General features: G+C 37.8%; 1 protein-coding gene across 36 annotated transcripts in view; it reads left to right on the top strand.

Annotated features, from left to right (window-relative positions):
- The window catches only part of cacna1db (calcium channel, voltage-dependent, L type, alpha 1D subunit, b), a 116,954-nt gene that overhangs the window by 97,808 nt on the left and 5,928 nt on the right, over positions 1 to 13,218 (top strand). For 20 of the 36 annotated variants that reach the window (XM_047800048.1, XM_047800050.1, XM_047800046.1 and 17 more), the window contains 17 exons: positions 650 to 685; positions 1,397 to 1,525; positions 1,642 to 1,707; positions 1,865 to 1,956; positions 3,378 to 3,537; positions 3,624 to 3,751; positions 3,835 to 3,931; positions 4,213 to 4,315; positions 5,259 to 5,360; positions 6,499 to 6,632; positions 7,291 to 7,407; positions 8,138 to 8,511; positions 9,861 to 9,887; positions 10,043 to 10,186; positions 10,994 to 11,154; positions 11,621 to 11,742; positions 12,719 to 13,027. In XM_047800048.1, the coding sequence (XP_047656004.1) occupies positions 650 to 685; positions 1,397 to 1,525; positions 1,642 to 1,707; positions 1,865 to 1,956; positions 3,378 to 3,537; positions 3,624 to 3,751; positions 3,835 to 3,931; positions 4,213 to 4,315; positions 5,259 to 5,360; positions 6,499 to 6,632; positions 7,291 to 7,407; positions 8,138 to 8,511; positions 9,861 to 9,887; positions 10,043 to 10,186; positions 10,994 to 11,154; positions 11,621 to 11,742; positions 12,719 to 13,027 (2,301 nt within the window). Of the gene's footprint in view, positions 1 to 649; positions 686 to 1,396; positions 1,526 to 1,641; positions 1,708 to 1,864; positions 1,957 to 3,377; positions 3,538 to 3,623; positions 3,752 to 3,834; positions 3,932 to 4,212; positions 4,316 to 5,258; positions 5,361 to 6,498; positions 6,633 to 7,290; positions 7,408 to 8,137; positions 8,512 to 9,860; positions 9,888 to 10,042; positions 10,187 to 10,993; positions 11,155 to 11,620; positions 11,743 to 12,718; positions 13,028 to 13,149; positions 13,158 to 13,218 lie in introns of all 36 variants that reach the window. The other 16 variants (XM_047800059.1, XM_047800051.1, XM_047800058.1 and 13 more) reach the window with 4 other exon arrangements.

The following is a 13,218-nucleotide window of genomic DNA, read 5'->3' as shown; positions in this document are numbered from 1 at the left end:
CTACCTACCAGCTAGCCTCTCATACAACAGCTACTAACTCCAGAGGGTACTTTCTCTGAAGAATGAGAATTCAGTCAGCGTCATCATTTTCAAACTTCTGCTCATGCATAGGCAAAGAAAAGCGATTTCTGCCCTCTTCCACATACATGAGCTCACAGATGCTTTATGAATCGCATAGTATCCCTGACAGAAGGAGTAAACGACAGAGCCAAGACCTTTCTGTTTCTCCTGCCACACAGGAGACTAATTTAATTAATTGTCAATACATTTCAAATTCTTTAGAATTTTCGATTCGATTAAAAAAATATTTTTTTTACCATTAAAAAAAAAACAAAACACAGGTGTCTCAAACCTTTGCACTCAACTGTACATATAAATACACAAAACAGTTATATTCAGAACGGAAATCTCTTCATCAGACATCAGGCATGTTTGGTTAAGGAAATAGAACGTGTTCTTTTTGTTAGTGTGCATGTTGTTTCGCATGTTGAATTTAATAGTAAACTGGCTAAACTAAATTGTAGACTTTTATTATTATTATTATTATTATTATTATTATTATTATTATTATTATTATTATTACTAGATGCTATTCAGTAAAAAAGGAATGATGTAGGGAGTTGCTAACTTTAGTACTTTGGTTTTAAAGCATACCGAAGCTCCAGTAGTGGCAGTGGAGCGAGGGGTAAGAAGCCCCATACTGTACCGTACTGTACTTTTATCCGTTTGTTAGTGCTACTTTTCAAAGGACTACTTTATTCAGCAAAGCTATGAATGGCTCTGAATGGATGTAAGCTAGCAGAGTCATGACATTTAGCATGAGTGTGAAGAAGTTAATAAGCACCTACTGCAATTCATTCATCTTTATTTATCATTCATTGTGAGTCAAGTGTTCTCTTATACCTGATTGTTTATTTATTTCATGAATTTTTATTTGTAAAATGGAATTACTTGGAAACTTTGTTCCCTCTCGACTTTGATGAGAATGAAGAATGCCGAGGTGGCTGACAGGCCCGAAGTCCTGAATGCATGTTTTATAAAACCGCCTGACCCAAGGGCATGGATAGCTGTAGCTGATGCATGGGAAATGGGGTCCACATGGAGTCCATTCAGGATCATATTCTCTGCATGCATCTCTGTTTGTAATTCTTCAGACGCAGAATTGGAAACAGACTCGCTTCACTTGCATTTACAAATACTTCACAAAACACTCCTTTTTTTTTCATACAGAGAGCTTGATGATGGGATTTGTAAGTCTAAAGTGCTCATGCGTTTCAGACCTACGTTTCCCTATCACCATTTCAACTTTATCATTTGCCGCTAAAGTTTTTGTGTTTGTGCTTTTTTTGTGTGTGTGTACATGTACATTCTCTCACTTACTTCATTTTGGTTTTAGAACACAGAGGATAGCGGACGAATTTCAATCACATTCTTTCGTCTGTTTCGAGTCATGCGTTTGGTCAAGCTGCTGAGCAGAGGAGAGGGCATTCGGACACTGCTCTGGACTTTCATCAAGTCATTTCAGGTGTGCTTCGGTGTAGCCTCATCCACCACCTCATCACAAACAGGAATAGTGATGGTGAACGGATATAATTAGCATCGCTGATTATCTCCTTTCTACCTCTCCTCTGTTTCCCTCAGGCTCTGCCGTATGTCGCTTTGCTGATAGCCATGCTCTTCTTCATCTACGCAGTAATCGGGATGCAGGTTAAAAACACGTTTGTGTTATACTGATCATATATAAGTGCAGTGTGTGTGAGTGACAGTGTATGTGGTACCTGATAGGATCGGTAGGTATAATTTTAGTGCAGAACCCAAAGCCAGAATTTGAGATTTGATCTGAATCGTGTCGCTTTTGGTTTAGGTATTCGGGAAGATCGCGATGGTGGACGGCACTCACATTAATCGCAACAACAACTTCCAGACTTTTCCACAAGCTGTACTCCTGCTGTTTAGGTACAAACATGAATTTTATACATATACAAATATACAGGCTGGCAGTATTTCCAGGTGAATAACAATCAACCATAAAGTAACTCGTTTTTAATATAAAGGTATTAAGTTTATAGCTTGTGTCTTTGTTTCGATTGTTTCTTTCTTTCTTACTTTTTCTCTTAAGTCCATTCAGACCCAGCAGATTATTTCACTCAAGCACTCAATGTCACAAAATCATACATACATATGAACTAGTTATACTACAGTGAATTGTAACAGATCCTCTGCTACAGACAGCCATGTGGTTTGTCCACAAACTGTTGGCACAGGTTTGGAAGTTTCATTTTGGAAATAAAATAAGCATCTAAATCTAAACTTTTTCAGTTTTTCATTTTGGTATAAAGTACATTTTGCTGCAAATTGGCAAATATATTATAGAACAGGGGTATTCAATTAAAATTCAAAGAGGTCCAGTTACTAAAATTTAGTCCCAGCAAAGGTCCGAATCTCATATTGTCACTTACAATAGTGTACCCTCATGTTAATAAAATCAATAACGCACATACATTTCTATATAATTTATTGTTAAATTTCAAGTGTTTACAAAGTCTGAACTTGTACAGTATGGCACTTGAATGGAAAACAATACTGTAGCTGTCTTTACTACATGTCAAGTAACAGACAACAGACACTGAATTTCTTCTGAATAAAATAAATAAAAAGTGCAAACACAGCTTTGTGCAGCCTGAACTTACGGCCTATATTTCAAGTAATGTAAAACATTCAGAATCTTTTGAATAAAAGAAAAGTGCTTTTAATCTTTGAGAAAAAAAATTAAACAAAAGACTGTTGAGCTGCCCCCTTTTTTAAGCATTAACTACATTAATAACACAGGAACCTTAGGCAAAAGAACATTTCAAGTAAAATAGAACAGGGCAGAATTTACTGAATAAAAGAAAAGTGCAGAGCTTTGAGCAGCTCCCTTTTTCCTCTCTCCTTTCCACCTCTCCTTACTCCCTTTCCATCTTCTGTTCCTAGTGAGAGAAATGGACATGTAACTGTCCTGCCAGCAGGTTGAATCTTAATTGTCCTGCTATCGTAATTAGGTGCATTACTGCCACCTTCTGCTCTGGAGTATGGAACAGAAACAATGTTTTTGGCTTGGCTTTTGATGACGCTCCTGTCGTAATAACTAGATTAACTGCGCATGAACGAAAGATTTTTTTTTTATTAATATCAAAGAGCTTATATAATCTTATAATATTAGATTATAATAAGGAGATGCTTAATATGATAATATTAGAATTTTAACGGGTTCGGGCAGACCCATCACTCGGTCCAGATCCGGACCGTGGTCCGCCATTTGGTGATGCCCGTTATAGAATTAAATACATACCAATATTAATCACTTCCCCTCTCTCTCTCTCTCTCTCTAACTCTAGGTGTGCTACAGGAGAAGCTTGGCAGGAGATCATGCTTGCATGTCTGCCTGGTCAACTGTGTGACGCTGAATCCGAGATCACCCCTGGAGAAGAGAAGTCATGTGGCAGTAGTTTTGCAATCATCTACTTCATCAGCTTCTACATGCTCTGTGCTTTTCTGGTATTTGAGACAAATATTGTACATTTACATTATACGTTTTAATGTACATCCAGGTTGTGTTGCAACACCTTACAAATCTGTTCCAGATCATCAATTTGTTTGTGGCTGTCATTATGGACAATTTTGACTATCTGACACGCGACTGGTCAATCCTTGGGCCGCATCACTTGGACGAATTCAAGCGGATTTGGTCTGAATATGACCCAGAGGCAAAGTGAGCATTCCCCAGCATTCTGTATCGGTGTACACGAGCATGTGATGTTTTTTGTTCTTACAGTATGTTTATATCTTTCTCAGAGGCAGGATTAAACACTTGGATGTTGTGACATTATTGCGTAGAATTCAGCCACCCCTGGGCTTTGGTAAACTCTGTCCCCACAGGGTGGCATGTAAGGTGAGAGTAAAACACGTACACACACATCAATATCAATTCCATATTAAATTATCCACTTTTTAAATGCAGACACACCCAAATGTGAAAACCTAAATCTAAAGCTACAGATATCTAAAGATAGTGTCTTACACACACACACACACACACACACACACACACACACACACACACACACACACACACACACACACACACACACACAGGTAATGACATTATCTGGAACAAAACCTTTGTGCCTTTGTTCATGACCCTGAAACAACATTGCCTTTGTTTTTTTTTAGAGGCTGGTTGCCATGAACATGCCTCTAAACAGTGATGGGACTGTCATGTTTAATGCCACCCTTTTTGCTCTGGTCCGAACAGCTCTGAAGATCAAAACTGAAGGTGAATAAGCACTGCAGTGCGTTTTAGAGAATTTGTTTGTGTTGGGAAATTTCATCTTGCAAGAGCCTGTTTTTGAGAAACTATTAAAAAACCCATTGAGCCCATTAAAAAAATTCACATGCTCATTTCTGCTTGGATGCAGCCCTAGTGAGTGTACTGTGAGACATATGTGCTATTAAAACACTATATGGCCATATGTATATGCTCACCTGATCAACACGGCCACGTATGCTTGTCGGACATTCAAAACCGTTTCAAAGCCACCGGCATTAATGTGGAGTCTATCTCCTTTGCTCTTCTGGGAAGGTTTCGCACTGGATTTTGTGGTAGATTTGTGTTCATTCAGCCACAAGAGCAGGTCAAGGTGAGGTCAAGGTTAGTTTGCATTTCAGTTCATCCCCAAGTGATCAGCGTGGCCGAGGTCAGGGCTCTGTGCAGAACACGAGTTCTCCACTCCACCAATGGCAAACCTTGTCTTCATGGAGCATGCTTTGTGCACAGGGGCATTGTCATGCTGCTTAGGAAACTGTAAAGCTACAGCATATAAAACACATTCTAGACAGTTCCAAATTTTGCAGGTCAAGTGTCTATGCACTTTTACGACTTGTGTCATGTACAGTATGTATATATTTATATTTTACTTGTAATTTTGTGAAGTGTCTGCAAGACACATCGATATTATTAGTTTAAAATAAATGATATTTGAATTACAGCCGACTAGTAAGAAATAAAAAGAAAATCACATTTTCTAATTCAGTAGCAGGGGGATTTAAATCATTTTAAAATCTGGTAAACTACATTCATTTTATATGTAGGGAAAAGAAAGATTATTCATTGTTCACAGGTTTATAAATTATATAGATCGTTATTATGTCAATAAAAGTTGTATTTGGTTGATGGTTGATTATATTATGCGATCTTAAATGAAATGTGTGTGTATCAGGAAATTTGGAACAGGCCAACGAGGAACTGCGGGATGTTATCAAGAAGATCTGGAAGAGAACTAGTTCAAAACTCCTGGATCAAGTGGTTCCACCTGCAGGAGGTTAGACTCATCTGAACACAAACCCAAATTCATGAATGCTTGTCATTTATCCTTATGTTTGAGGACATTACTGTATGCGATTGTGACAAGAGGTGTGCGTTCATGTGAATATTTTGAGAACGAGAGATCTCTTAAGAATACATTGTACAAAAATAAGGGTCGAATAACTGTTCCCTGAGTCGACAAACAGCACACACTTACACAGATTCACACGTACACAGATCTCTCTCTTTGTTTCTTGTATCATTTCTTAGTGAACTTGTCAATCTGAATTCTGAAATGTTTCATATGGGTATTTTTAAACAATTTCTAATACCTATTTTACATTCAGAGAAAACATTATGTATTTTAGATCGAAGTACCAGGTACACTGTAGTTGCACTTAGCCTGAGTTGATCCAGTTCTGAGGCTTGATTTATCAGAGAAATGATCAGGCTTACCATGCAGAATTGCTCTGTTATTCAACAAATCAAACACATTAGTATGTCTGTAAAATAAGCAACACCTGAAATGATAACAGACCCCAATCCCGCTGTTGATCTATTTTCCTATCCTAACACATAAGAATAACAAAACACCCCACGACGTGATGCTACCACCCCATGCTTCACAGTTTGGACGGTGGTCTTCAGATTAAAAGCTACACTCTTTTCTCTCATCTGATTACATGAATAAAATCCGAAATGAATGTTGTTTGTTTTCAAACTAAATATGACATAAAAACAATAATATAAAAACCCAATGAGCCAGTAAGATTTTAGGGAATGAGAAAAAAACATAAGAGTAATTTGATGACCTGCCTGTAGTTTAGATCTTTATTTTCAATATGCAACTCCACAGACTATACTGTATCAATAGCAACAGTATCTATAGAAACTATTTTAAACAATGTACTGGAATAGACATTTCATTATGTTTTCTGACCATATTAGACTGAATTCATTTAATTACAGAGCTGAACCTATGAGACAAAAGTACCATAAGACATATTGGGTTTAGCAAATACCTGTGTTTTTTTTTAACAATCCTATAAGGTATGATGATTTCATCTTCTTAGACATGTTACATGTTACGCATTTAGCGAACATTTTCATTGTGATGTTGATCAAGAAAGTGCTTGTGTGCTCTGTTCCCTCAGATGATGAGGTGACTGTGGGGAAGTTCTACGCCACTTTCCTGATACAGGACTACTTTAGAAAATTCAAAAAACGCAAAGAGCTAGGTCTTGTGGGACGACACCCTCCAAGTCATAACACCTCCATTGCGCTACAGGTGAGACGATACCTGCATTCCAAGCCAAAAATGTTGGCATTTCAATATGTTGACTTTCTCTCTAAAGTATTCATGGTCAATTTCAATTCTCCGGTTAGGTCTTTCCTACCCCACAGCAGCTCACAACCAGGGTGCGCAAAGGCTATCACAGGCTTCCTCTAATACATGTGAAAGGAGCCATCTACCTCTTTCTAAAATGCTGCTTAGGCAGTGTCAGGGGGTGGCATAAGGAACACGCTTAGACATTTATAATTGACTGTTATCACTGGGATTGACAGGAGAGAGAGAGTATGCCACCCCTCGCTATATGACCATAGCAGTTTTGTTCTCTTGCACCCCTGACCACAGACATTGTATTTTCTTTGTGTGTGACATTGTATTTGCATAATGACCTATAGCCATTTTTGGGGTGATTATACAGTATGAATGTATATTTGAAGTAAAAAACAGTGTGCAAAAAGATCAAAATAAGTATTTAGTGTTTGAGTGTACGGCCATGTTTGTAGCTCAAATGTCCCCATAATGGTAGAAATATGTCTTTGTGGTGACATTTGGCTTAACCCTGTGAGGAATTCTTTTTAATATAAGCTGTAGGATTTATTTTTAAAAACCAAGCCAAGGTTTGTGTGTTTAACTTCATTTATCTTTCTCGTGATAGGCTGGTCTACGGACGCTGCACGACATTGGCCCTGAGATTAGGAGAGCTATATCATGTGACCTACAAGATGAAGACCTGGTAGACTTTAACCCTGATGAAGAAGAAGACATATACAGGGTAAAAACTAGTTTTTCAGTCATCAGTGATTCTAAAAATAGTGTTGCAGGTTGAACGTGTTGCTGAACGTAATGTATACATGTAGGTTCTTATACAGGGTTAGTCTAACAGTCCAAGACATCATGGTTTTCATCAGTTTTAAATATTGTCACTTTCCATAATGGTTTTTATAATAGAATATACAGATAAAATTAATAAAATGTCTAAATTGTAGCTACTTCGTTTTGAGTTACTGGTTCAAGAACCAAACAGTAGATTTTTAAAAAACGAATTTTGGCTTTATTAAAAAAAATTTAGTAGGGTGTATTTTCCTGAAGCTGTTTAAAATTAATTTATAAAAATGAAGTATAACCTAGTATAACACCTTTAAGTATACTTTCCTTCAATTTGAAGGAAAATGCTATAATAATATGTTTTAGGTAATTCATCAAAAACATAAAAATAGAGTTCAATGATGTTAAAATAAATCATTCTTTAAAAGTCTGTTATTATTTGTAGAATTATTTGAAGCTTTTCTGATCATGTATAACCACATTATATAGACAAGTGTATATATATATATATATATATATATATATATATACATATATATATATATATATATATATATATATATATATATATATATATATATATATATATATATATATATATATGTATATATATATATATATATATATATATGTATATGAATGCATTCTGTTACCTGTCTTTCCCTGACTCCCTCTAGAGAAATGGTGGCCTCTTCGGAAACCACGTCAATCATGTAAACGGGGATCACAGAGGCTCTTCCACGTCCACTAATGTCACCCAGCGACCCCTTCATGTCCCACCCATTCCCTTTTATGTGCAGGTTGAGCCCCCTCCACAGCCCCTTTATGCCCAAAATCGCCCGTATTCAAACCCCAACCTGTACTTCAAGTCCCCTAAGTCCTCAAACTCCAACCTCAACAATGCCAATGTGCCATGCATGCCTGTCCTGACCAACGGAGGGCACTACTGCCCTCCCACAGATCGGCCCGCCAGAAGCCGGGTGTCTTCCCTGGGTTCCTACCTCAACCTCAGGAGTGATGCAGAATCACAGCGAAAGTCTCATTTTAAGAGGTGAGAGCACTTCTGTTGGGAAATTGCTAAGTGTCATGTAGAGTGTGTATTCATGGGTTCCTAACCTTGGATCCTACAGATAAATGGTTTCCGAATATGTATTTCCTGCTGGCAAAATCTTTTAAGGACAATGTGGCAATGATGCCTAGCGTCACTGTTACAGAGTCCAGTGTGCCGATTTCCCTCAGCCTGACTGAAGTACTGACCTAAATCCATGTCCGTGCTCCTACGTGGATGTTGTTTTGCTTTTACCATCAAAGCTGTAATGAAAATGTCATGACAAGAATCAGATGTTTCAGATGTTATACGTTTTAGCTCTGTTTTTGTAATAAATGGTCGGCATCGACTAATGTGCACAGCTTCTAATGTACTAATGTGTACAGCTTCGTATTTTTTTGTATTTCCAGGACGTGGTAAAAGGCAACAATAAAGAAATGAAAAATAGATGTTTGACAGCTTTGTGTATGTAACTTGAGGATCTGAACTGTTCATAGGCATTTGGTTAAACTGTACAGCAGGTGTTATGATGTGACACCAGAAGTGCACATTATTTTTAAAAGTGCATATATAACATACCGTATGTACAGAAGCTGAACACTTATTCCAGTACATTACTTTCGGTAACCCCAAACACTTGTTCCTGAAATTAGTAGAATTCATGTTTTGGACTTGATGTATATAATATATGAGTGCAAATAGCACAGACCGCATTCACTATAGATAAGACTAAAACAATTAAGATTTATCTCAATTCATAAATCCAGTCACTTTCCCTGCAGAGACCATATGTAGTATGCTGTGTTGAAAAAACAAGTCAGCATCTTTTGAGCTTACTTTCCCTTCTGTACGCAGAATAGATATGCTTTTTTTCCCCCTCCTTCAAAGTTTCCATTGTTGCTAAACATGCTGACCAAAAAGTCTGATTTTGCATTAGTCTGACCTCAGCAGAGCATTCTGACAGATAATATCAGAAGGTCTCCAAACTTATGTACTTTTGTATCCAATAGCTGATTTGTGCAGGTCAACAATCATCAGCCTTTTGTTTTGAAGTTTCTTATTTTTCCCCATGGTAACAGGACATAAGAGCAAATGGAAGCTCGTTTTTAAGAAGGGTGTAAATAATTCTATATGACCAGCGCAGCCATTTCTGAACCCTGTCATATAAATGAATATGTGGTACTGCTGCCTCTCATTAATGCTAACTCTCATAGAGTCAGGTTTTTTGAAAGAAATTCTTTGTTACAATATATTTCCTCATCTAATCACTGTTTTCTATCTTTTATATCTGTCCATCCATCTGTCTGTGTATGCAAACGTTTGCCTGTTTCTCTGACTGCCTGATGGGACAGACCACGATACTATGAGACCTATATTAGGTACTTGTATGCTGATATTAAGCCTATATGAACATATTCATCCATTTATTTACATAGCAATAAAACCGGCTTTAATGTAGACTTTTTTATGACAGTTCTTATGATTCACAAATTTACAAAACATTTGCAAATTTACTTTTTCCAATCACTTTCAGGTCAGACTCAACAGCTGGTTTTTACCCCACTATCTGCCGACAAGCCTCTGTACACAGTGATGTCAGCGATGATGACAAAGCTTCAGTGGAGTATTACAGTGGGGAGGAATTTCAGGAGGATGACCTCATGCTTGCTGGAGACAGGTATGTCTGTGTACTGTATTATTGCTGTCACTCCCATTCAAATCACAGCAGGCATAGACATAACTGGCGTAGACATAACAAGCAGGGCTGGGCAACATGGAAATGTCCTTATACTGTGATTTATGCCACTCGGCATTATGTGATGGCACACACTGAGGAGGTTGCACAGGTGTAGGCTGCAGGGCATACCTATGTGGACCAGGGTATGTTGCTGTATGAGCAGCAGTTTTGGAAGTGGCATGGTTTCACAGGTGGAGCTTGGAAGTAGTTTAATTATACGGGATCTGTGAGGAGTTTTGGTTTCAGATAAGGCAGTAGATGAGGGAAGCAGGTGTGTAACATATTGAAATAACAATAAATATGACATAAACATGACGTATTACGCTGTCTCTAAAATGATCCATACAAAACAATGTAATCGTCACTAAACTCCAGTGAAAGGCACATTTTCTTTTCTCCTGGGACACTGAACAGACACTGAACTATTTATAAACGAGAACAAGAAAATCAAAATACGATACAAAAAAATATGAATACAAAATCTAAAAAGTAAATAATTAGTAAACAGTAAACAAGTTTTTCGTGTGTTATTCGGGCTGATGCCTGTTTTGTGTGGAGGTGTTTTAGGGTTTACAGACGATAGGGGAAAATACCAATCAATAGACATTTTTCTATCATCATTTCTCACTGTCCTAATACCAAGGATTGACAAGGCATTTAAATCCAACACTTGTTTATTAATCAGGTTACATATTTGCTCATTGCCTTTATGCTGCTTCTTTTTCCTTCTTACTTTTCTGGACCCAGGAGGTCATATAGAGAGTATCAGGACACGGTAAGCAGTTTGGAGTCGAACCCTCCTCATGACAACCAAGACCCTGAGTGTTTCAATGATGACGATGAGCAGCCCATTTGCCAGGAACCTAAGAAATCCCCCATGAGAAGACTTCTGCCTTATACACCTCAGGGTGAGATTAGATCTCAAGTTTGTCCAAAGATATGATCTGTCGTTTCCATAAAGAAAATCTACAGTCACATCACTGTAGGCTTGGTGGTTTTGTCTGTTTGTTCCTCACTGAAAAGGAACTGATGTCTCTAATACATGCCACAAAAAACATATAATCATATTTATTTAAACCTATATACTCTATAATATAACTATATACAGTAAATAATCTACATAACAGTAAATAAACAGTAAGCCTATACAAGTTTAAGGTTCAAGATGATCGTCATTGATATTATTATTTGGGTTCACGGATTCTGAGACGAAGTCCGAGTTGCGCCGCTGCACCAGATGTGCATGTGTTAGTAGTAGTGTTATTGATTGGAGTTCAACATTCTGAAATTCACTTCTATGATTAGTGTTTCCGAAAATATTTATAAGAAGGTTAAATGTGAATTGTGATTTTTTTTCCCTGCTTGACCAAGCAGCTCCTCGTAGACCTTCCTTCAACTTTGAGTGTCTGTGCAGACAAAGAAGCCAGGATGAGTCTCCTCATTCTCCCTCCTTTCATCAGCACACTGCTCTACCTCTGCAACTGATGCAGCATCAGGTAAACACACACAAACACACTCAAGGCTACGGTGATACGCCACAACAGCTTGTATCTTACAGTAGACTATGAAGGCCAGATTTTCTTTTTTAATTTAATTTAGAAAATAGGATTTTAAAGGTATAAACAGAGCACTGTCATGAACTAAACCGGTTCTGTCTGACTAAGGGGAAACTATGTAGTTTCACTGCTGAGTGGCTGTTCTTGTAGTATTTAACTGTAATGTAATTCATGAATAATGAATGAATCATTATTTGAGTAGAACATGTACGATTGTCTGGTTTAGGCTCCAGCTGTGATGAGTGATATTCAGAGGGATCAGATTAGGCAGCTCATTCCTTCAACATTCTTTGCTATATACATTTGATAGCTTGCATAGGCCTGTTTTCTCATGTCCCAGTTTAAGTAGGTTGCAGGTTGTATCTAAAATATTATTGCTTGATGTCAGTTGAACAAAACATCCTGATAACCTATGACATGATATTGTGGGTGTTACTAAAAAAAGTAATAAATCAATATCTTTGTGGGGTTTTTTTTATTTTTATTTTAAATGTCATTTTCTAACCTTTTATGAAAAATAGTAATATGCATCCAAGTCTATAGAATTTTAAAATGTATTCCTGTACTTATTTTAACCATAAGAGGAATTGCACCATACGTCATCTGCTCTAGCATGCTATGCATGTGCCGTTTGTTTCCTTGGCATCTTTTGCCAGCTGTTCATTTAGGTTGATAACATAATGTATCATTTTAGACACAATGTAAGTCATATCCTGTAAAATAGGTCAACATTTTTGGTGTACATCCCAGAAATGCTGTTTATCTGCTTACTGCATGGAATGCAGGTGCCTAGAACAACTGTACAATGTACATGTTAACCTATACTGTACCACTGCTTGGTTTTTTTACACTTATTATTTTTCCCCCTTAATAACCACCATTACTGAACGGCATCCATCCAATGCATGTTGCCCAGGTGATGGCTGTAGCTGGCCTAGACTCCAGCCGAGCACGACTCTCTCCTACATGCTCGATCCACTCATGGTCCACGCCCCCGGACACGCCCCCATCCTACACCCCTCTCATCCAGGTGGACTGGCATGGAGCTCCACCCAGTGCCAGCAGCACACCAGCATTGGCTCGTCGCAGCTCCTGGTACACCCAGAAGGGCCATGATTGGTCACCCAAATCGGTCACACCCACTTCCTCCCTCTTACAGATTCCACCCGCCTACAGCAGTCAGTATCTGCAGCAGAGAGGCAGCGCTCATAGTCTGGTGGAGGCAGTGAGTGTCAATTTTATTGCTTGGTATTCTGTTTTTTTTTGTTTTGTTTTTGGTTCTTGGTGAATAATATAATGTTTATTTTTATCCAACCCTCTTTTTTCAATTTAACTGGTCAATTTTAGGGAAGAAGGTAGGGAAGCGTCCTCTTAGCCATAGAGATATTGTGCTAAAATGGCAGCTGACTGAATTTT

This window comes from Tachysurus fulvidraco, chromosome 14 (assembly GCF_022655615.1).
Source record: "Tachysurus fulvidraco isolate hzauxx_2018 chromosome 14, HZAU_PFXX_2.0, whole genome shotgun sequence".
Lineage (NCBI taxonomy): Eukaryota > Metazoa > Chordata > Actinopteri > Siluriformes > Bagridae > Tachysurus > Tachysurus fulvidraco.
This window is presented reverse-complemented; position numbering and strand designations above follow the sequence as displayed.